The sequence below is a fragment of the Astatotilapia calliptera genome, chromosome 1, assembly GCF_964374335.1.
Source record: "Astatotilapia calliptera chromosome 1, fAstCal68.1, whole genome shotgun sequence".
NCBI lineage: Eukaryota > Metazoa > Chordata > Actinopteri > Cichliformes > Cichlidae > Astatotilapia > Astatotilapia calliptera.
In genome coordinates, this window is record NC_137422.1 from 9,793,592 (window position 1) to 9,819,718 (window position 26,127).

At 39.3% G+C, this 26,127-nt stretch overlaps 1 protein-coding gene across 1 annotated transcript in view; it reads left to right on the plus strand.

Moving 5' to 3' along the window:
* lrrc4cb (leucine rich repeat containing 4C, genome duplicate b) overlaps positions 1-22,121 on the plus strand; it is a 48,198-nt gene extending 26,077 nt beyond the window's left edge. The window contains exon 2 of the mRNA XM_026160870.2: positions 17,258-22,121. Within this exon, the coding sequence (XP_026016655.1) occupies positions 17,285-19,171 (1,887 nt within the window). The 5' untranslated portion in view covers positions 17,258-17,284 and the 3' untranslated portion in view covers positions 19,172-22,121. The remainder of the gene's footprint in view (positions 1-17,257) is intronic.
* Positions 22,122-26,127: the final 4,006 nt, after the last annotated feature.

Here is a 26,127-nt window from a genome sequence, read left to right on the forward strand (position 1 = left end):
CTTTTTTTTTTCTACCCCCTTCTCCCAAGTCTGATTCACACACACACAATTTCTTCCCATCTCTGCTTTTCTCACTCTCACTGAGATTTGATTAGATTTTCTTCTGTAAGGAATTATTTAGTGATGAGAGTAGAGAATGAGAAGGAGACAGAGAAATGCTTCAGGATAGAGGGAGGCAGATAGTGGTTCTCAGGGGAGTGTGGGAGAAGGAGAAAGGTGCTTCGAGGAAAGAGAGTGAAAAAACACTAGGATTAAGGTGCACTGGAGCTGCAGATATGCAGACAGAGACCAAGAAAGACAATGTCCTCCATGTGCTCTTTTGGTAAGAAGAAAAAAACACAAATATGTGTCTTAAATAGTAGGAAAATGGATGTAACACTGAGTCATACAAGCAGAGGATTACTGTGTGCTATTTTTACACTGATGGTGATAATACATAAACTGCATTTTTGTGTGTTTTCCACATGTCTGCATGAGCTTCTTCCATGTGCTTCAGTTTCCGCATGCAGTCCAAAGGCGTTAGGTCATGTTAGGTGACCTAGAGACTCTAAAGTGCCTGTAGGTGCGAATGTGTTTCTCTGTCTATATGTGTTAGCACTGTGATAGACTGGCAGCCTGTCCATCATGGTTCTCACCCATGCATGATGGGACTCACTTCAACTCCCTTAGGCACTTAATGCAACAAGTGTACAGAAAATGGCGTCATCTGTTTCATGGTTTTGCCCCCCCCGCATAACAAAATATTCCCTAGAACGTTTGGTTATAAAAAGTTTCTGACGCTGTTTCAAAAGACTGGGCACAATGGAAACACACAAAAAGGCAAAAAAGAGTCAATAGTTTTAGTAACACATGGTCTTGTCATTACAGCTTCATCTAGTGCCTGTTGTTGTAATAGGTTACGGTGTTGCTGACTGATATCAGAATTAATTCTCTGAGTTTTGATTTTTCATCTCGAAGATAGTTTTGAATCACAGCTGGCATCTGTTTTAGACACACACACAAAATCAAACAATAACACTGACCTACCAAGTACAACAAAAACAAGTAATGAATTTTAGCAGCTATGTGGACATAAAAGCTAAAAGGAAAAACATTATATGCAGGAAACCAAAAGCAACAGCAGATAACCAGAAACACAACCACACAGAATGCTTAAGTTGCTCCAAATCTGCTAAATAAATAAGCTATTGTTGGTTTTCAAGCAAATTTATCATTACCATTTATCAAAAAAGATTGGGAGTTTATGGTTAGATTATTATTGATCTCCTGTATCGATCTATCATAAAAGTGGCACCATCTAAACACAATGCATGTTCAAGCATTTGGAGATGTACTGATTCCTCATAGACCAACGTATTACTTGTTCTCAGGAAATCTGGTGATAATTAGGATTCAATTATTTAGTTTTGTAATTATGCCAATCCAGTGACAAATCATTTTAGAGCTTTAGAGATTATTAAGGTGGTCAACCTGCAGCTGTCATGTTCTTGTCAGCTAGCAGCAAATGCATTTCTAAAGTCAGTGGGGAATTTGCTGTGTCTCCAGCATAATATTATACTGTATAGGCCAACTGTAAGCCTACAGCTGACTGACATAAACTGCAGTCATAAAATTCATCCATATATTTTTCTAGCATCATGAATAATTAAGAGGGCAAAGTACACATTTGTTAACAAATGCAAAGACAAATAGTGTGTCAAGTGGCTACATGGCTGATTCAAACAATCTCACATCAAAGGGTTGAATAACAAGCTACTCAGATGAGCAATAATCAGCATCACAGTGGCTGGACAGCTTTGCCTCGGGGTGACCAGGATTTAATATAAATAATATCAAACACGTAAAGATGACCCAAGGCCATTTCAACTTTGGAAATGCGCATGGCCCATCACTGGTTAATGCGTGTCGGTTAACAACTGTTGCACTTTACAGGTTAACTTAATGTCCAAGATAGAGTGCCATAATTTCATATGCTTCTTAACTCAACGTAAATGTTATTGTTATCACTATAGTGACATAAGGCCAAGCATTAGGTATATTAAATATGTTATATCACAAAAAGCCATGAAAAGAAAGCAATACAATCAGTAGGAAAAGTTTTGTCTCCCCATTAAATGTCTCCTGTGTCAGTTTGTGTATTACATTCATAACTTTGTTCATTTTCATCTGTAGATACATTTTTTTTCTTTAAAGATAAGATTGGAATAAAACTGAATAGAATTTCAAATGAGCAGATATCACATTTGTTTGTGATTGTGGCGCTGTGTCGGCACCAAAGATGCAAAAGAGGAAACAGATAGCGAGGACAAACAAGGACAAACTCATTCGGAAACATGTTTTTGAGGAGATACTAATTTCTGACACAGCACCAATTTGTAACAGCTTATTAGCATACCAGCTGAAACTTCTCACCATGAACAAATAATGAAAGAAAAACATGATGGACTGCCATCTGCATCCTGTCAACACCGGCTACACGCAATCAATCAGCCATCAGAAAGTGCTAACACAGTCCTTTACCTAACACAACCACAACTAGTCTGTTCAGCAAAAGGCTGGATATATGAAATAAGTTAACATGTCCTCAACCACCTTAAAAAAGGAGGCAGCAATCTTTAGAATCCAGCAATCCTAATCCAACATGGTAAATCCCAAGTGACCATATAATATATGGCTCATGAGTATTTGTCATCCTATTGGTACATCTGGGCCTTTGTGCAACACTTTGTGCACAGTGTAGATCCACTTTTTACAGAATAGTTGACTGCCACTTGAATAACAGCATTTTCCCCGCTTTGATTTCTGCCTGACTGTAAGACGGTCTCCCACCAAGCGCAATGCATTCACTGCTGAATTATCAAAGCAGATTAACATAGAGGGAAGAAAAGAGAAGGCAGAAGAGGGGAGGAAAAAAAATCTAAATCATTCCACTGAGAAAATGTCTGCTCTTCAGCTTTCATTTATTGAGTCCAAATATATTGGATGGCGGTTATTTTTAAACAGACCTTAATCCTCTGCTCACCCTTCACTGTGAGGTAGATAATTATAGTAATCTGGTCGAAGGGAATTTAATTTCCAAGCTGAAGATCGTTGCAGTGGGATGGACTAGCTGCTTTATGAAAGGAATTTAGTGTTCTATAATATCAACAGCTACACATATGCAAAACGCAGCATTGTTCAGGGTCTATTTTTGCAATTATGATATATTAATTAGCACTAATGGTGGCAGGTACCCATATGTGACCACAACGCACATGGCAGGTATATACTTTGAGAGAAATCACTGAAAATTACCCATTGTTCTTTCTGTTCTGTATAGAGGACTAGATTGCCTTTAAACTAAGACAACCGCATAGCGCTCTCCTAATATTCACTTTAAAGGAAAATCAAACCTCCACTAAGCTTCTCTCATGTTGAAAATTTCTTTGAAGATATTCCAAGTAGAAGAGATTTGAGATGGCCCTTCCACTGTAACCACACAGGGAAGTGCTTGTATTGCACATGTACTTGTCCTGCCCTTGAGCAAGTCAGTGATTCCCCACAGACTTGCTGCCAGCTCCAGGGGCGTTTTCTGTGAAGATGACCCTACACTCCGACCTCCCTGGGGGGAGCAAAGTGAAAAGAGAGCTTCACTGCAGGGATCAATAGAAGTATCACGCTGTTGTCACTTTATTCAAGTCAGTTAAGCAATTTAAGAAAGAAGGGCTTAGCTTGCGCTTAATCCTTGACCAAGATATGCACACATAATTTTTTCTGTAACTAGTACGGGATTTAGTGCAAAAACAGTAAACATGTGATTTACATTTTCCATGTTCTCTTCTCACAAAGTTGTGGTATTTTGTTTCATGCCTGCATTCTTCTCTTTGCTGAAATATTTAATTGTGTAATGTTGTATAAACAGCCGACTTACAGCCTCGCAGGTGCACATTGCATGCATCTATCATGGAAGCATGTAGATAATTGGATGCGTGTCCACTTTAGAATATTCAGATGATGAAGCCCATTAAATATACAGTACATATGTTTCCTTGTAGCTTTCATCTTGGACATTTTCTAAGAGTCCAAACATGATAATGAGTGCCTGAGTCTGCCCCCAGAGTGCATGCAGATCTGAGCCCAACCAAAGTCTCACACGGAAGTAATTCACCACTCTTGAATCAAAGCCGTTAAATCCTCTTTAAATTTTTTAACAAAGTTCTGTTCAAAATTATATATTAATGCTAGTCAGGAGTTGTGTGTCAGCTAAGGCACGTCAAGAGGAGCAATTTATTTCTGTTTGTTTCTATGATTTCTTTATTCTTCTCTCTGAATGAAAGCTTACTGTGTGACGGTTTGTTGAGTGAACATGAAAACACTGCAGCCATAAAGATGCAAATGTAGTTTAAAATTTGATCCATAGCTGATGCATGTTATTGTATTTAAATGCAATCTAGGTATAATAACAGACATTAAAAACCAGAGAGAGAGAGAGAACCACTATTAGAGAACTTCTTCAAAAATCAGAGTGCTTTCTTTTTAAAACCACCAAAACATTAAACCTCATCCAGTTGTTTAGCAGGCATATCGCTATTGTAGTGAACATGTGTCAAAATTCCAAAAGAGGTTGACATTTGAAAATCTTTCATATAATCTCCTATACTGTATGCAAACCCTTATTTTATTTGCAATAGAACACAGAAAATGTATCAAATTTAAACTGAGAAAAATCACCATTTTCAGAGAAATATTTGCTCATTTTGATTTTGATGGCACAAATACAAGACCAGTTTCTGGACTGGGGAGAGGAACATTGTCCCTTTCTTGTCTGATATTCTGACTCCTCAGCAGTCCTGGGTCTTCTTTGTTACATTTTTTGTTTTATGATGAGCCAAATGTTTTCAGTAGGCAAAAGGTAGGCACTGCAAGAAGGGCCGTTCAACACCCAGGCTCTTCAGTTTTGAAGCCCTGTTGTTGTAATAGCTGCAGTATTTAATGTACAATTCCATTTCCAGAAAAATATGTTTATGTGAAATCTGTGAATACCTTTCAGCATTGATGGTGCCTTTCCAAATGTGCCAGGTGCCAAGCTAATAGAGACAAATGCACCCATATACCATCAGAGATGTGGGCTTTTGAACTGAGCACTGATAACAAGCCGGATGGTCCCTCTCCTCTTTAGCTCAGAAAGCAGTGCCCATGTTTTGTTCACAAACATTGATTTCTGTAAGTGTTCCTGAGCCCATGTAGTGATTTTCATGACAGAATCATGACTGTTTTAATGCAGTTCTGCCTGAGGGCTCAAAGATCACGGACATCCAATATCGATTTTCAGCCTTGTCTCTTACACATAAAGATTTGTTCAGATTCTCTGAATATTTTGATATTATGTACTGTAGCTAATTCTTCACAACTTTATGGAATATTATTAAGAATGTGTTCACAATTTGTAGATGCAGTTTTCTGTCCACCTTTACTTCTGAGAAATTACCTATCAAAGATGCTCTTTTTATACCCAGTCATGTTACTGACTTGTTGCCAACTAACCTGATTAGCTGCAAAATGTAAAATTCCTCCAGCTGTCTTTCTAGTACCTTACATGTCCTTACATGTCCAGCCTTTTCTTGCCCCGTATGAACTTTTTTGAGATGTTGCACTGTCATCAAATTCAAAATGAGCTAAAATATTTTATAAAATAAGTTGTATTGTGAATAAAGCATTTTTTAATACTGAATACTGAATAGTTTTACAAGATATGTCTGTTATTTTGGGGGTGTGATCATGGTATTATTCCTAAACCTAAATGAAGCCATGATTTCATGAAGCTGTACGTAGTTAAAAATCTAAAATCTAACCTGCAGGGTTATATTTTGAGGGAGAATCCGTAAATGTTTTAAGCATTTTTAAACAGATCTTATGATTTGATACATTCAGTTCAGTTCAGCTGGACAACTAAGACTTGAAACTTATAAATTGCAGAAAAGGAATACAATTAAAGTTTGGAGAGTAGTGAGTAATTATCCACATCCAGAGCTGGTGGTGGATGCTGGGGTGGCGCAGGGATTGAAATCCAAGGCAGTCACCCCACTTGAGTGTCACTGATGTGTCAAAGGGACAGACAGGGAATATTCATCATCTATACACCGCTGTTTTGGAGGGGAATATTTGGTATATAACACATGGCGAGTGAGACGTGTTAGGTGTGTGTGCTAGGCATGCTTTGCTCCATTTGTGGCTTTTGACCCATTCATTTCAAAAGAAGGTTGGTTTTGTCGGCTCAGAATAACTGCCCAGAGGCTTTCCCAAGATCGATGGCAAGACTTGCTTATAGAATGGCTTGGATAATAATCTCTAGTAGGGAGTAAAAAAAGAGGCATATATTCAGTGGCATCTTTTCAGTCCTGCTACTGCTGTTTTGACATAGTGGTTTTAGGCGTTTGTGGGTCTGTGAGCAGTTACTTTTTTGTAATATTGATGTTTTATTCCATCAATTAAAACAAAAATAACTATATCAAATCTGGGCGTCTTTTTTAAGAGTGGTGTTTCTATGAAAATATCTTTAAATCTAACAGAATAGCTGTGATTCTACACAAAGCCATAGATTTTAAAGACTATTCTACAATTATACACTATTAAAGTAAACTAAATAGTAATTGTGTGCCCACATATATTCTAACTAGCATTTTCTGCTAAAAAAAAAAAAGAACAAAAAAACGTGAGACCAATAATAAGACCAATCTCAATACCAACTGTGCCTCAGGATAGGGACCTGTGACCACATAATGGTCTCGGCTTTTCGCTTATTAGAGATGTGTGAATGACTCCTCACATACCCACAGACAAAGGCCAGAATCCATGGAAGGGATTTCGAATGAAAGACAGTAGCACACTGATGGGAAGCAATCTTAAACAAAAGAACAAAAGACTGGCCCACGTATAGTGTCATCTGTTGTCGCTATCCTTTTGCCCCAGTGTGAACACAAAAGCTCCCGAGAGAACTGCCTGCAACTTCTGCTATTCAGTCAATTTGCAAACTAGAATGGCCGGAATTCATTGGCAAAGAGCTGTGACTGAACAGAAGACACTTCAGTGAACTAATCCCTTCAAGCACTCTGCATTTTGGAGGGAGTGGCAACCTGCCAAGACTGGCCAATGAAGCTACATCGCTATTGTGTCATTTTTAATGCAACACTGTTGTCTTTCTCAATACTAACAATGAATGGCAGCATTTTAGAGGCATTAGAATACCACTATATTAGTGATTTCCCACTGTGAGGTAGAAATCTCAAGGATTCTGGTAAATTGCAAACTTTATCCATGTCTGTAAATATTCGCACTTTACAGCGTTACATAATTAAAACACAGTTTCCTGGCCCTCTGCCTTGAGCCTACAAACCTAAAAGAAATTGCGTTCACTTAAAACATTTGGAAATGCATACAGTGTAACAAGAGCATCACTGTAATGTGAAACCTTTTTAATGGTTCCTCTTTTAAATGAAGAAACAAAATCATTCTGTATTCTTTTGCTGGTAGCACAACTTCTCTCCTTACTACATCACTGCTCACACAAAGAAATCTTATGTCATACTGTACTAATAAAGGAATATATGAGGTTTGTGCAGATCCTTATTCAGTCACCAATGCTGGCTGTGTGTAGTCAGCCAACCTAGCACAGACTGCTACCTTCCTTTATGCACAGCATGTGGAGAGAATCTGCTTCTTCACAGTTTTCTGGTTACCAAATCTATTTTTTTCCAGTGAGAATGTTAATCCATATGTGTGCAACCAAGTATCAAGACTGACACCACTGCTTGAGTCATACTAACATACTGCACTGTGCCATGTTTTCATTTAGTTTAATCATCCCCGACTCTGCCCCGATGCCCTTCCACCTACAGTTGGCCAGTCCTGCAGATCTCTCTTTAGAAGCGCAGTCATGGGAGCAGATTGGTGGGTTAGACAAGTGACACGAATACTAAGAGCGCCCTCATATTCAGTCAGTCTGCCACCTAGGGCATCCTGTCTTAATCCCTTTGCAGAGACCAGACAGAGCCTTGGCAGAGTGCATTTGAACATGGAGGTCCCTGCAGATTATTTAGCTCATGTAATTATTATAATGGAGGCAGCATAAGGTAATACGTGAATAGGAATTGAATTATCACTTGAAAGGTGTTTCTTTACCCTCTTGCTTGGCACATGTTAGCAATCTTCCTCTACTTACCTGAAACTGTCCCTTTCTGCAGAAGGGACAGGGACAGAGCCGTGACCCAACCAAGGTTCATGTTTTTGAACTGATTGTGGCTCAAGAGTTGGCAGTTCGTCTTGTAATCGGAAGGTTGCCAGTTCGAGCCCTGCCTCCGACAGTCTCGGTCGTTGTGTCCTTGGGCAAGACACTTCACCCGTTGCCTACTGGTGGTGGTCAGAGGGCCCGGTGGCGCTAGTGTCCGGCAGCCTCTCCTCTGTCAGTGCGCCCCAGGGCAGCTGTGGCTACAATGTAGCTTGCCATCACCAGTGTGTGAATGGGTGGATGACTGAATGTAGTGTAAAGTGCTTTGGGGTCCATAGGGACTAAGTAAAGCGCTATACAAACACAGGCCATTTACCATTTTGTTACTTTGTATACATTTATTTAGTTGAGTTAGTATAGTTAGTTATGTGAGCCCACTGAATAACATTTATTGACATAATGGAGTCCTATCATCATCATATGGACCGATGTCAATTAAAAATACCACTGTGGCTTATACTTGTTTTCAGTTCTAAAACCCTGTCATACCTCCTGTAGTCGATGTGAAAGGCACATACAAAACTCTATATAACAGGACACTGTTTAACAACCACAACAGGCATTGTGGTTACATGAATAACTGCTGCAGTTAACAACAGTCACAGAAGCAATCTTTCTTAAGGCCTTTAGACACTGGACGCGGACTGTTCTTAATGCAGTCATTCACTCTGACTGATTTCACTGGACCAATTTGCGCCATTTATTTTTTTCGGCCCAAGCTGGATTTGTCAGTTCCAAATAAACTCATATAACCAATCATACCACTGCATTTGGCAACAAGTGCGCGCTTAGCTCAAAACACGCACCATTACTGAAGACACAAATACCTCAGACACACAGCTAGATATTGCTCCGGGTCATTTGGGTCTCTGAAATAATTTCTCTACCTCTTTAGATGCGGTCCCAACTCTGCCATCAAGTTCAAACTGCCCCACTGACATCCTGAAATATGTGTGTCTGTGATCCTGGATCAGACCGTGAAATTCTTCCTGCTGCTTTTGAGAACTGGATGAATGCAGAATTTCTATTTCTTCTGTTTCTTGTTTAGAAACATGTATTATTAACATATGCTTAGAATAATGTTTATGATTAGGGATGGGTATTGATAAGATTTTAACGATTCCGATTCCATTTTCGATTCTGTTTAACGATTCGATTCCTTATCGATTCTCTTATCGATTATTTTTTTTAAAAAGGAGAACACTAAAGTCGATTAGCTTAGAACTGTGTTTTATATCTTCTCTTTGAACAAGATAGAAATTTAGGAGTAACATGGCCTTACAAACTCAACAGTGAGATCTTAAGAGATTCACAGCCTACGGCTCTTCAATGGGGTGTCACAGGGTCCCCAGGAAAAAAAATGTATATGTAAAATAATAAAATAAATATTCTCCTGTAGCAATAACAAAGTTTAACATAAATTATTCTGTAGCAATTACACAAGAATATCCAGTAATGTCCCTGCCTACAATTAAACACATTCACTTACCAAAGTGAAATCGGGGGCATCTGCTGCGGCAAATGGGTGCAAGCCTTTGACCACAAACTTAGACACTGCTGGGTGACATTCGTCTATCCTGGCCTGAAAGGAGACGCTACCGGTAGACTGCAGCGAGAACTGCCAGCATCTGAGCCAGCCAGACTCTGTCTCTCTCATCATGGTTATCTAAATGCAACGCACAGTAATAGCAGGTTTTGTAATAAGGTAAATCGCGCTAACATAATATGCAATGCTAATTGATTAGTTACCTGCAGTATTAACGGGAGAGGACGTGGAAACGCTACCGCTGCTGCTGGGTTGAGCTTCGCTAGTCCGGAGCGGATCAAAAACACGACATTCGTTGAAAGCAATCGCGTGTTTTTTGAGCAAATCCTTTTGCATATTCGTAGTGTTTCCTCCCTTTGATGAAATCTCTACTTTGCAAGTATTGCACATTGCCCTGTTGTCATCCTTTCTCATAAAGTGTAACCAAACTTTTGAGCGTTTGTGCCGCTCAGGCGCCGTGTTTCCTACTGGGTAAAAGACGCTACTCAACGTGATGACGTCATTCGGGGCGACTGGAATCGATAAGGGAATCGTTTTTAAAAGTGGCAAATGATTCCAAGGAATTGAAACAGTGGGAACCGGTTCTCAACAAGAACCGGTTTTCGATACCCATCCCTATTTATGATTATTGCTGTGAATGAGCTAATGAGCTGCAAGACTTTTAATTTTTTATCTTAAATCTTTGTGTAACTTTGATACACAGAGGATTTACATTTCAAAACTCCTCTTATACAACACGTAACAAATTTATTAGACCACCACCCAGTTTTAAGTTTATACCGCATATATATACATATATATATAATTATTATTATTAAGATGCTTAATTACAGTTATTTACTTGCATTCCTGAACAGAAAAATTTGTTTTAATGGTTGCATGTTATACTTGATTAATTTCTGAGTACTCAGAGGAGCCCAGTGTACCGTCTCAAAATTGAGTATAGAACTGTGTGACTGAGTTCAGGGAGTTTAGTCATTTTTAATTTTAAAAACATTTTTGACAGATTTTAATGTTTGTGTTTTCTTGTTTTTATAACAGGTAAATTTGACACGCGATACAAAATCTCATCATATCAGTTATTTTACGGCACTTTCAGAACTGCAGTTGCAAAGTGAATTATGCTAATGCAAACAAATTGTGGACAGACCAGAACTCATACACCAATCATCAGTCTATAGGAAAAAAAGGGCTGGTTTCCTGATAACTGTTATCACATTCCTCACAAGAAACAACAGATTAATTAGAATTTTCTTTTGTTCTGTTTTCAGAAATAATATCACCACACATTGCCTGATGGCAAAGGAAAGTGTCCCTATATGTTTCTGTCCCCACAGTGATTGTCTGTCTAACTATAATTCCAGATGGCAGTTTGATTGGTTTCAATTCTGCCTTTCTTTTAATTTAATCTCTTCTATCACAGACTGGAGAAAATGAGCCTGGTCATAAAAATACGTGATGATTTTCAATAATATGATGCCATCTGGGAGCACCGCTCCCCCTGAAGGGATGGCAGAGGTTAAGCTTTGGGTCAGAGGGTCAACTGTACCACCTTTGCTCTCGTGAGACTGAGATTGTTGTCCGTTTCCATTTTGTGCACGGAGCAATCAAAGCTTGCTTAGATGGTTATAGATTAGATTTTACCTACATTCACCAAAACACTGGTGACATTTATGCAAGGGTAGAATAGAATAGAATAGAATAGAATAGAATAGAATAGAATAGAATAAAAAAAGCCCTTTATTGTTACTGTACATGTACAACAACATTGTGGATTATTATAATTGTGGTTATTATTGTTGACTAAAACAGGTTGTGAAAAATATGTATAAAAAAGTATAAAAATTAACACAAATAAAGACTTAAACTAAATCTTAACACTTTCAGATAATGAACCAAAAAAACCAAAGAGAAATAAAACTAATGATAAAATGCAGTCGTACTACAACTTTGTATCTGCGTTAATGAATTACTATATTTGTAGTGCCCTCGTGACCTTGAACGTCAGTAGATGGATAGGTTAATAGATTCCTCGGGTTTTGTGTGTTAAGTCAATGTGTTTGCAAGCTTGTTTTGATTTTTCTTCTCCATAGAGGCCAAAACCAATCAATCAATGCTGCTTTAGGATGAAAAAGGGGTCAGTGTGAACACATTTAACTTTAATAAGTCTAGAGTGCTCCTGCAGTCATCATAACATCCTTTACCCTATGGCTACATAGAGTCATTCCATCTAACGCCCTGTGCTCGTATCTCCACATAAGACTAGGAAGAAAATCAAAGCTTAACCTTCTACTACTACTTTTTTTCATGTCTAAAGCAAATCTGCAACTAAATGTGCTTCTAACACAATGTGAATGATGTGAATCCCATGCAATCAGAAACACATTACCTCAAACCTACTTTAAAATGTTATTTTGTGGCTTCATATCGTCATGGAGTGCAGTTTTTTTTTCCGGGATGTTTCTTCCATCACCTGCCCGTTCCACCAAATATATTTACATTTTGCTTAACTCAGATGTGTGTCTGCCCTGTTCTGTTCTGGCCATTTTACTCATGATCTTGAAGGTAATCCAGAATAAAGGGTGTAAAGAAATAATCAACATCAAAATGTGCTCTTTCTGTTTTCATGACTCTGACTTCACTGTATTGGGAGGAGTGGATTGGAAGTCAGAGCAAAGAGCTGCTTGGTCAACAACTGACCCAGCCAGGGTGGTGGGTGACAGATGTGGTGCTAAGCAATACATGCAACATCTTCAGCAAGGCCATATCCTAGATACAAGGTTTAAAAATCGCTACATCAAGCAAGCTAGAAATTATACCAAAAAACATATTGGATCAAACCAATAGAGTGAAAAATGTTCAAGAAAACATTTCTCTTTCAGTGCTGAGACACAACCAGCCGTCATTTCCGTTCCTCTTGTAAGAACAGCATATGACTGATAAGTCAGCAGCACCCGGCAGCATGTGTAGATTTATTTCCCTAACACCAGCACTGAGAGCACCGAGGCCAAAATGGAGGAAGGCGAATTGCCTTTCTTTCAGGTTAAGCGAAAACTGGAGAGTGAAGCACTTCCAGTCTGCATGTCAGTGATGGCCGCTGGTTATGATGGCCTTCAGTGCCAGATTTTAAAGCTGCCCCCCCTCCTCCCCTCCTTATACCCTCTGGGACAAAAAATGCATGCCAGCGTGCACACGCACTGCAGCAAAGAGAGAAATGTTTTATTATGTTGGATTTAAAAGTCTAGTAGTCTTCCTACTGACAATATGTAGTGGCACAAACACAGTCACGCTTGCAAAAATCTAATTACTAACTCAACATAACAAGTAATTATTTTCAGGATGTTTACATATACGTATAGGCTACTAATGTTTATGTCTGATCAGCATAAGAACACTTCAGGCACAACACTGGATGCCTCACTGGATATTAGCACACATTTCACACTGTATTCCAGTCATTTATCAAATGGGTCATTGTTTTAATTATTATTTAAGCTAAATATCACTTTTTTCAGTTCACAGTTTTATTTATGACATGTTAGAAAGTAAAGAACATTGTCCAGACCCAAATGTTCTGTGGTCAGCTTGTTTTAGATGTTAGTATTGTTTTAAATGATCAAAGTATTCATTAATCAGTTGTCACTCAAAATATTTTGGATGACTACTGAAGAAAATTTGACATGTTTAATTTATTAGATAATTTGCAGAAAGAACATAAATCATAACAGATTACAATTCTGCAAATAATTCATATACATGTAGAGAAAACAGTCACAGTAGGTATTGTCATTGTAGTTTTAACAGTCCACTCTTGATCACTGTTTGAGTAAGGTTTGCAAATCAAAGAAATGTTTCTGTATGTGCAAATGGTGAAAACTTTAAACAGTAAAATTTTACAGATATATCATTACTCGTCCTTGGAATGTGTGGAAGATATTTATGAAAATGTAAATTTCAAGTTCAAGTTCAAAGTTTATTCGTCACATGCAGTGGCAGATTGCCCTGCAGTGGAATGACCCCCCCGAATTTCTAAATCCATATCATCCTTGTTTAGCATACTGATGTGTGTTATGTTGCTTATGGGGTGCAGGTTGTTGTATACAAAGCATATGCTAATGTAACACTTTAATAATATGGCACTTTCAAACTGTTTGAGACTTTCAAACACTGTTTGTTTTGTCCATGTCTAAGGCACATTGTCTATGCTCAGGTCTTCCAAGACCCAGATGGCCTGTGAGGTTACACAGCAGCACAAACGATGTTAAAAGCAAGAGATGCAACAAACGTATGCAAATACAATGAATCACTAATGCATTGAATGAATTAAGAAGATGATATTCAGTTCATCAGACAGCCCTGTCCGTGGCCACGGGCGTCTTTTATCCAGCACAATGAGATACTTGCCACATTTCATATCACTCCATATTTTATCCACTCTATCAATTTCATATAGACCAGATCAACTGCAAATGGCTGATTAGTAATTGTCTAATGAACAATGTGACTTCGTTTTTGGTTTGACTCACTCTTCCCTAATGCAGTAAGTTAATAATGCAATAATATAGAAGACAGTTTTTTTTATTGTTCTTTCAGCTGGCTTTAGTTATTGTACCATTACATTTAATAAAGAAAAACTGAAAGTGTAAATAACACACAAAGTGAAATCAGCTGTGGGAAATCAGTGTGATGATCTTAAGACAAACATGAGATCGACACAGCGCTTAATGAATGTGAGCTTTTATTTTTTAATTTTTTTTTGTGGAAAAGTGGAAATGCAAATGTGCACAACAATTCAAAGTTCCCCCTTACAACTCAGAGGGGAACAGCTGCCAACAAATGCAAATGATCCGTAATGAAACGTTTCTTGTTGCATTTCATCCTCAAAGATTCCCGTCAGTTTGATTTGTGCTGAGAACTTTTAACATATTTATTCTCATATTCACTAATTTAGACTACAAAAGAGATTATTTTTTCCAAGTAGTACTAAATTTCTTGACTGGAAAGCATTCAGTGTCTAGACATCTGTGCCAAGCTTGCTTCCCCAGCGTGTGGAAATGTCCGCTATAACACATTTTCCTAGTCAGAGTAAAATGTTGTTGTTTCAAGTGTGCAACACTGACAGACTCTAATCATCTGACATTGTAATTTAAATGCTCTCCTTGCTGTGTACACCTTGATTGAGACATATGTTACCCTAGCACTTTTCCAACAAACTCATTATAACAAATGCATTTGGCAAATCACTGTGGTGTCACACACAATGCCAGTGGCGGCTGGTGCAGAAGTAAGGGTGGGTGTGTTTTTATGTTGCTGGCAGGATTTTAGATGTAAGCAGCCACTGCTTTTAGTGAGTCTGAATACATGTTGAGCGAGCCTAGATGAAATTAATCCATGCAGTGTTGCAGCAACAAAGGCAGGAAGGATGTTGGTAGCGTTTTCCTTTCCTTATGCAATATATGTCCCATCTCTTCATGGAATGAGACATCCTGTGCTGATAAAACTGGTTTTAGATCAAGTGCTTTATGAATAAGGCATGTGACCGAAAAGTACAATTGCTCCAGGAGTGGCAATGACATGCTCTTTTCTTTAAGCATTCAAGTGGAAGTGCAAACTGTGATGTTTTATTGACAGCAAATAATCAGTATTAGTGTGTTTGCCATGTCTGACATTTTCTTCTCTTAGGTGGCAGTGCAGGGTTGTTGTAATTCCAGCCGAACAAAATGAGCTCCTGCCAGTGGGAGGCCTTATTCGATCTGATTCCCCAGCAGAGGCACGTCTCTCCACAGCCTCACTACATCACAGCTATCATGACAGACTGGCTGGTGCAAAACCAAGCCACATGTAGACTCATTGCTACTGATTAAGTCAGCCACTCATCCTCACCGGAGAACATTTCCGCCTCAGTTAACAATTTTTTACAGTTTAGAAAACACCTGTCATAATATACTTGTTTCTCCTTGCTCGTGGGTTGATGGAAAGAGATGATTAACAGATAACTTCACTTGGAAGAGCCAGGAAGAGACAAGGAGAATACTTAAATCTAAGGAACCAGTAGGCAAGGTTAATGTTTTTTGCAAAAGTCAAGAGTGCTTTGCTGTTGGTGAACCCATTAAGTGCAGTGAAGGATGACGTGTGTATCACTTAACAGCAGAGGTTGACACAATGTTGCCAAACCTATACTTTCTCCACATGTCGGGTAGGTTTGTTATACTGCATGTACAACTTTATTGTAGGGTACCATCTTTGGGGGGCAGAGTTGCAATAACATCATATCCACACTGCAGTGTAAAAGTGGGAGGTACAGGCTGTGCTGTGCTGTATGTGTATGAATCTTGTGGTCTATTTTTATCTTCAGCATGCTCAGGCATATTCTTAAAGTAGATCTATTGGGTGACTGGATTAATATAATCCAATTTAATCTAATCAAAGATAGCAGAGTAACGAGTTTCTTGTTAGTCATTTGATTTTGGATGTAAGAAATTTTGCTATAGTTATTTAATGACAGTATAAGACCTCTTCACACTCTTGAGCCATACATTGGATCATAATAAAATGTAAACAGGGCTGGAACGCTGCTTTAAATGAAGAAAAAGTAGTAATTGTGTAACACTTTTTTAAAGCCTTACTTAAAGATCATTTTCAAGCTTTGGAGTAAAAACAAAATTAAATTAAATGAAACCTGCTGCGTATCATATAACCTATAGCACATTTTTAACCAAGAAGAAATTGATTTTTTTTACATACCTTTTTTTAGTAGTGTTTTGGACAGAAAGTAATTTTAACTGTCGTTCATATAGTGTGTTTGACAGTGCCGTGCCATATTCACTGAGCATAATGCCTTGGTGTTACTGACTTGTCTTCCACTGAAAAAAAAAATGACTCCAGTGGATTGCACTTCTTTTGAAATTTTTATGACTAAGGCTTTTTATTCTATTAAATAATTTCTGTCTTATGATGCCAATGAGAAGGGGGCTTACAAGAAATTTGCAGGTCGGGCTCTGATGGGATGCAGATACTAAGTTCTCATTTTCCATTTTCAGTCTCCTGTGTAGATGTGTCGGCTTCTGTGAAGCTTGAAAATCTGGGACAGTCCAGAGTTAAGGAGCTAAAAAAATACTTGTGTTTCAATACACAAATGAGTAATACTGACAATTAATTTAGGCTTTGAATTCTTGATCTTGTTGTTTCATTATTCTCTGCACAATGTACTGTATAAATTTATTCAACAATTCAGTCCAAATGCCAAAAAAGAATGAAAAACAAATGCCTATTACAATTTCTCAGAGCTTGAAGTTCCACCTTTGTGCCATTTATTTCATGTGACCAAACAGTCTAAATATACAAAGATATTGGGTTTGCCTTCATACATGATAACAACATGTGCAATGTATTGCCGGCTACTTTTCCTGGTACTTAATGTTATTCTTTTTTGCTTCTTCTCGTTACAGAGAACACAAACAGCGGATGAACTATGAATGCTGAACACAATGATCTCTTCCCTCCAGCGCCAGACAATGAGAGGTCGTAGGCTGAAGGGGGCACTATCCAACCCCCTCTTTGTGCTGCTTTTGGCCCTTCAGATCCTGGTGGTGGCTGGGCTGGTTCGTGCTCAGACCTGTCCTTCCGTCTGCTCATGCAGTAACCAGTTCAGCAAAGTCATATGCACGCGCCGCAGTCTAAGGGATGTTCCAGATGGCATTTCTACCAACACTCGCTACCTGAACCTCCAGGATAACCTCATTCAGGTAATCAAGGTGGACAGTTTTAAACATCTGCGCCATCTGGAGATCCTACAACTGAGCAAGAACCACATCCGCAGCATTGAAATTGGCGCCTTCAATGGGCTGGCCAGCCTCAACACCTTGGAGCTCTTTGATAATCGGCTCACGACAATCCCCAATGGAGCATTCGAGTACTTGTCCAAGCTGAAAGAATTGTGGCTAAGAAACAACCCCATCGAAAGTATACCATCTTATGCCTTCAACCGGGTCCCCTCGCTTCGAAGGCTGGATCTAGGTGAGCTCAAACGTCTCTCCTATATTTCTGACGGGGCTTTCAAGGACTTGAGCAATCTCCGCTACCTGAACCTGGGAATGTGCAATCTCAAAGAGATCCCCAATATCTTACCTTTGGTAAGGCTTGAAGAGCTAGAAATGTCAGGTAACCAGCTTTCTGTTATAAAGCCCAGTTCATTTACAGGGCTAGTGAACCTCCAGAAGCTGTGGATGATGCATGCCCAGATTCAAACTATTGAGAGGAATTCCTTTGACGATCTTCAGTCACTGGTAGAGCTCAACCTGGCTCATAACAATCTTACATTTCTACCCCATGACCTCTTCACACCGTTACATCGCTTAGAGCGGGTCCACCTCCATCACAATCCTTGGAATTGCAACTGTGATATTCTGTGGCTCAGCTGGTGGCTGAAGGAAACTGTACCAGCCAATACCAGCTGCTGTGCACGTTGCCATACTCCCTCAGCGTTGAAAGGTCGCTACATTGGAGAACTGGACCACAGCTACTTTCAGTGTGATGTCCCTGTTATTGTGGAGCCACCCAGTGACTTGAATGTGACCGAAGGCATGGGTGCAGAGCTTAAATGTCGTACAAGCTCGGTGACCTCCATCAGCTGGCTCACACCAAACGGCTCACTGGTGACTCACGGGGCCTACAAAGTGCGTTTGTCTGTCCTCAATGATGGGACGCTGAACTTTACTAGCGTCACAATGCAGGACACTGGGACTTACACCTGTATGGTTAGCAACACAGCAGGCAACATTTCTGCCTCCGCTGTGCTTAATGTCACTTCTTTGGACAGCAGTGGGGTGACCTATTTTACCACAGTCACAGTTGAGACCACTGACATGATGGGGGAGGATAGCCAAACACCACTTCCCCCATTTGGCTGGGTGTCTTCCTCAACAACAAAAGGTACTCCTGTTTCCACAAGGACCACAGAGCGGACTTACACCATTCCAGTTCTTGATCCGGAGGGAGAGGGATCCCTGGATGAGGTGATGAAAACCACTAAGATTATCATTGGCTGCTTCGTGGCCATCACACTCATGGCTGCTGTTCTGCTGGTTATTTTCTACAAGATGAGGAAGCAACACAACCAGCAGGATCCCGATGGCCCTGCCTCCTCCATGGAGGTCATTACCGTTGAAGAAGAGCTGGCAGGTGTTGCTGCCATGGAGAGACACCTATCGCTGCCCCCTCTGGAGCACTACAACCACTACAACACCTACAAGAGCTCTTATCACCATCCTCCTATGCTCAGTACCATACACAGCTCAGCCACACAGGAACCTTTACTGATTCAAGCTTGCTCAAAAGACAATGTACAAGAGACCCAAATCTGATTTTAAATTTGACTAAATGTCCAGCATCAGCCGTTACACACTTGGAGTACAATGGACCAAAACGCAAAGATAAAAGAAATTGAATGCCATTGACTTCACAGAGTTGATGTCAATTATGGCGATTAGTCAGCATTTGGCAAAGGGACGACATATGAAACTTTAAAAAGTGTCTTTACAAAAACAAAGATTATTTATTAAAAATATGTCTAGTGGCTAAATGAAGAAAAACAATTTGTGATAGCTTTTTAGCTCACTTTATTTCTCTCTCTCTCTCTATCTCTCTGTGTAATACCGCACAAGGGAAAGAATGGTTTGCTAAAACGGAAACTGAAAGGTATCAAATGCAGCATTCACTATTTCCATTGGCCTTAAACTCTAATGCAATGCTCTTCATTCACTACTTACATTTTATCTGATAACACGGTTTATTGAAGGACAATGCCCAAGTATTTACAAGCATTTATTTAGTAGTGCAGCACACCAGTTCCAATTTGAAGGAAGTTTATGAAACGTGAAAACATAAAATGACTTTTTCTTTTCCTCGCCATGCTATTCTAGCTGTCACTCAACACAAAATTAGATCTTTTAATGGCACGGCTCTGGATGATATCACAGCGAAGCCAGCGTGCCTGAGGAGCAAAGCTGCCAAATGAGTAAATGTGCATTTCCCCTGTGGCTTCTAAACAACAGCCATATATCCTTCACTTTAATTAAGATTAAGGTCTTGCTCCCACTCCTCCTCCTACTTTTTCTTTACACTCTTGACGCTTTACCTTGACTGTCTTTTTTTTCCGCCTTCACCTCCCCCTCCCTCTTCATACCCCCATGAATTCTCCATGTTGCCGTTTTACCCTCTGTCTTCTTTCTCCTCACTTTCTTCTCCTCCATGTCCTCTTGCTTCTTTGTCTTGCTGTCGCGTAGCTCGGGCACGTTCCTCACCCCTCGCCATGTCTCATTTGTCTCGCTTTATCTACCGGCATGTGCCGCACGATGGCAGAATATTGCTTAGGAAAATGACGGGAAGCATAAGGCTGTGGTCTGTAGCCTCCCTGTTAACCCAGTAATGATCTACGTCCACTCAGTGTCGCATTACCTTGCCATCACCCCAGGGTCACACAAGCTCAGGCGCTGATAGTCCATCTGTTAGAACAGATAAAGAGGCAAATGAGGCTGCTTTGTAATGTAGTGTGACCCTGTCAGACTAAAGCAGACGGAGCTAACATAGTCAGTGAAGCAGCTAGGAACCTGCAACAAAATAAGGGGAGATGGGTTATAGCTCATTAATCTGTATCAGCAGTTCATTTGCAGGCTAACAGAGGAAAGCTGATAAGGAAACAGCACGAGACTTTTTCACTTTCCCTTTACCCAACATCTAACAGGGGGTAGAGGCCTTTGATATTGAAGCGACCCCCACTCGGCTTTTTTTCTTCGAGGAAAACAAACACACACACTCTCTTTGATGATGCATCATTTATAGACCATCAAAACATTGTCTCTCCTGTAGTCTGTTTACGCTCCGTTTTTTCATTTAGTCTTTCAACGGAGAAGGCTTAAGGAAAGGGGAAGGTAGAATTGAAAAGTGAAGAACAGCAGTTGGGTAGAGGGAGTCAGACCTATAATGGTCACGAGGGGTCTTCAAACAGAGATATTGCAGATATGAAGAGAGAGGAGTGAAAAAATAGATAAGAAATAAGGAGGAAAAACTAGCCATCAGCCTGTCGCCATGGAAACAGTGACCTTGTACAGAAAGTAAGAGGAGGTAGATATGCCTTTCGCTTTGGTGTCTGTGCAACAAGCATATTTTAATGTGTCCCACTGGCCACTTCACAAATACATCTAATCATCGACAAAACTGGCAAAATGAAACGTAGTCTTATATTTACAGATGGCTCTGGACGGGATATGACCCACACATGATGTCTCTGCGTTTGAGTTATTTAGTGTAAATCGTCACATGATGTAACCAAAAAAAAAAAAAACAGTTGACAATATAGCTGTCCAGGCAGTTCCGCTTGCCTTTTTAGCTTTCATCTCTGTGAGGTCTGCTAGAAGTATGAGGGGAACGGAGTGCTGAATATTCAGAAACCTCTCCCGCTCTCGCTCTCTCTAAATGAATTCTTTTGTTTTCTACAATAGCAGTTAGATGGCGAATAACAAACATGACGGAAAATATGCATTTAAAGACTTGGTTATGAGAGAGAATCAGTAACTTGTTCCCCGTCAGGGTTGGAATTTATTGATTGGTAATGCCAGTGAGTGAACCATTCTTTCCCTTTCCACTGTTTCATTTTTTTTCAGTGCTCAATTCCTTTTCAATGCTTTTGGTGGCTTAATGATTCAATGTTGACGCTGGCTACAGTGAAAAAAACAAGGTTCAGATTTTTTTTTATATATATACTTGGGTCGAGGGTTGTGAGTTATTCAGAATGAATGGAATGTCTCTGTATTGGTATTTACTTTAGTTGGACAGTGTAAGATTGAAGATCCTTGAAAGCCAGAATGGATTTAGGACTGAATGCAGAATGTTGGACTTGAAATACCAGCAGAGTGAGCTTGATTTTTGTGCAAAATCCTTAGCCAAGGTGATTCCAATTCTTGTGTGTTATTCTGCCAACTGTCCATGTATGGGGAGGGATACTTATATGTTGGGGACATTCTCTCTCATTTTCAGAGAGAGTATTCATCACACGGTTAAATTTCTACAAAAGGAAAAAAAAATATTTTCAAAAACACATTGCAAAAAAGAAAAAAAAATCAGATCATAATTTTACATGTGCTTCGATTGTTTAAAAAAATGACAAAAAAGACAAAAGAAAAAAATAACAAGAGACTGTGCTTGTAAGGAGTCCAACTAATTTCCCTGAGGATGATGTTCAATTATTGATACATGAGATTGTAGTTCATACTGTACATGAATACAAATAAAAATTGCAATTCTTTTTTTTTTCAATAGATTCCATGGATATATTATTACCAGACATCTTGTCACCATTTTTGCTGTCTTTGTCCCATTTGCACATGAACACATGTAAAGAAAGACTCGAACAAAAGCGATTGCTAAGCAGCTCAAAGAAGTCTGAACTGACAAGAATGCGCTGGAGAAAAAAAACCCCCCAAAACTAAAAAGTACTGTAGCTTATTTTATGAGGTCAGAGGATGGAAGGGGATCTGTTTAAAAGGAAGTGCTTTTTCTGCATTATACATAGCCTTTTGGATTCTTTTATCTAATATGAATCATCCCATCTGTCTGACAGAATCATTTGATTCACGCTGTCAAATCTGAGAATTCCTTAACCAATAGCGCAATAGGCTATTCCTGCTCTCTCTGCTGACTCAATGTGGTGAATAAAGGATCTCACAGAACCTTAGAGAGTCAGAAGAATACGCTAACAATAGCCTGCGCTACTCTCACTGGCACTTTAAAATGTATTTAATGTCAAATCCGTTAAACCAAATCTCCACCAGAAACAATCGTGGTTGGTGTGAAAAATTACAACAATTCAGTGAAGAGACCGCTTGTCATTATGACACCCACAAATAGCACAAAATGGCTTACAGTCACAACTGCCTTTGGGATTGCTCCATTTCATTCACAAAGTGCTTCTGATATGGCTGCTCACGTTGTGGTGCAGGAGTCATTCAGACAGGCTTGTACGATTCATCTCGAAAGCTAGAATGTCTTTTCTGAGATTATAATTGATTCATTCACCTAATGATTAATTTATTGAGGTGAAACACTCAGATACAGTGAAATGATTTCAAATCCAGTTCTGAAACTGAAAAGTGACCCCATTAATTTCCAGGTTATGTATACTGTATGAAGGCCATTACTTTTTCTTTTTTTTTTTCAAAAACAGTGAAACAGATGATCATTAATTGAAGTGTGGTTTAAAAAACAGAATACACATGCTGTGAAAACAGGGCTTTATTTTTCACCACACTTGGCTGAGCTCTTTGTCCAAAATTAGGGGAGATTCAGTACGTTGAGCTTAACGAGGAGGACTGCTCCCCTCTTGCTGGTGATGTGTGTGTGGTGCATTCACGGTCTTCTAAAATTGACAGTCTGTTGAAGAGCATTTACAAAAACACTTTGAGTGAAAGAAAATCCTGGAAAACCTCACTATGCTTTCAAGGATAGCCTTTGGTTTTATTTGTTTTGGTTTTTTTAAGAACCTTCTGTTTTGTAGTCAATAGTCCAGCCTTAGATGTTGAAGATAGCTGTGGTAAATACAGAAAAAGTAAATGCACAGCCACACAACTAGTGTGCGTAATGCACAGAACAGCTTGCAGATAAAAGGAAAAAACACACACACACATACACACACCCAAGGTTGCCTCAGTGTGACCATGCTTTGCCATGGGACACAGGTAAATAAGTTAATTAAATATGAGACACCAAGGCCCCTCTAGGTTCATTAAGCACCAACATACTCCTTGGTGGTTAATTAATCCAGGCATGTCTTGAGGAGCCACATTATAATCGATCCTTAATGGTCACTTTAATCTTTCTTTCAGTGCTTGATAAATATCATAAGAAATGTTTTTCTTCTTCAAGGTGATATTGACATAATAGGATAGCCAATTATAAAAATCCCACATCTTTGACACCTGCTGTCAGAGGATCCAGTGGCTTTGTTATCCTGCAAGGACGCATTTTGATTTGGTTACTGAGACAACTTGTCCACCTTAGGCTTCATAGAGACCTAGAAACCATTTAGTGACTTGTGTATGTGTACTCCCTGTTGGGTTGGTGAGTAGTTTTTCCACCTTTGCAATGGGAAATTGGTTGCAAATAAGGTACTGCACCAAAATTCTCTTTGCAGTTGCTTTGATTGCTAACAGATTGCCATGTTCACTCATAGCCTGCATGGACGATACCAGCTGGTCTGCCAACACTTGCTGACTAACTTAGCAGTAGTGAAACTTGAAAAAGTGCCATGCCAACCAGAAGAAGCCAATCGTTGCCTGGCCAAGTAAAAGTATGGCTGACCACAGGAATCTGTTAGCAACCAAAACAATTCCGAGGAGATTTTAGGTGCAAAGGCAGCTGATTTCACCAAGCAACAGGAAACAACCTCAAGCAACTACTTGCTGGTCAAGGAATGCAAATGTTTCCCTTGAAACCAGTGGTAACCAGGCAGTCGCCAAATAGTCTTTAGTCCCGTGTACCTGGGGCCTTAGGGGAAATGTTAACTGCAAATCAATGCAGAGTTGTTCTGGGTGATTACCTGATGCTTATGATTAAATCTTTCAGATGGAATGTTCTCTTCAAATATGACAATGTCCCCATCCATCACTAAACGGTTCAATGAGTGTGAAATAGATGTGAGTCGCACTGTAGCTTTTGCACTCACCAGTGCTTAGCACAGTTAAATACTTCTGGATTTTGGATATTAGACTGACATTTGAGACAGCATTCATCACCACTATTACTGCCAACATCAACACACCTAATTAGAGAGTATTTTTTGTTGTTGTTGTAGTTGTTGTTGTTTTAGAAAAATGCGTTCAATCTGCCAGCTCTAATTCCAAGAAATATTCGAGTTGTTCTAGTGGATCATAATGGTCCGACGCTATCTTCATTTTCCCTTGAATTTTTTTTTATCCCTTTTTACAGAATGTAAAAAAGAATGTAAAGAGAGCTCAACAGTTATAATCAGTGCTTTCCTAAAAACATCTTCACCTTCATCCTAATCTCTCAATTATAATAGAAGACGACTTAACTACTCCTTTCTTTCCAAGGAGGTATAACCATATATGTTGATGGTATAAAGGTTATGGGTATCTAGGTCATGGTTCTTTTAAACACTGACATTTCTTTTTAAAATAAATGATTAATAGTACTGTTTAGTTATGGTAAAACATAATGGTTTGACAAATGGCCTAAACATAACTTTTACACTGTTGAATAGGGAGAGATAAGCAAGTATCAGATAGAACTTTATTAATCCCTCGGGTGGGTTCCTCTGGGAAATTCGATTTCCAAAAAAGCACAGCACCGACAGAAGTTACAGAGTTACAGAATATTATATATATATATATATATATATATATATATATATATATATATATATATATATATATATATATATATATATATATAATACACACACACACACACACACACACACACATATATATATATAAATACAGAGACAATATAAATAAAATATACGAAGGGGATAAATAGAATAAATAGGAATAAAAATAAAAATACAAGTGAATTGCACATTTCAAGTATTGAGTCTATTGCACCGTTGACTATTTACAAAAGTATTGCACAAAAGGTATTGCACAGTGGGGTGAAGAGGCACTACAGCTTAGTTGTTCCCCCCTCCTTTGTCCTCCTGTTTCCCCTCCCTCTCCCCTCCAGGGAGGAGTTAAACAGTCTGATGGCGTGTGGGACAAAGGAGTTTTTAAGTCTGTTAGTTCTTGTCTTTGGGAGAAGCAACCTGTCACTGAACAGACTCTTCTGGTTGTTAATGGCCGTGTGCAGAGGATGTCTGGCATTGTCCATAATGTCCATCAGTTTCTTTAATGTCCTTTTCTCTGCCACTGTCACCAGAGTGTCCAGCTTCATGCCGACCACAGAGCTAGCCCTCCTGATCAGTTTCTCCAGCCTGGATGAGTCCTTCTTTGCTGTGCTGCTCCCCCAGCACACCACAGCATAGAAAAGTACTCCAGCAACCACCGACTGGTAAAACATCCTCAGGAGCTTCCTGCAGATGTTAAAAGACCTCAACCTCCTGAGGAAGTACAGTCGGCTTTGGGCTTTTTTATACAGGTGCTCTGTGTTGCATGACCAGTCCACTATTAAAGTTTTGATTATAATGGCATTTTTCTTTTCCTTTTGATTATGAACCCAAGTTCCAGTTTCACTTTGGCTTTCCATTCTCCTCTGAGCCAGGACATCTTTAAACAAGTGATCATTTATTTTTTATTGCCTGAGGGAAAGT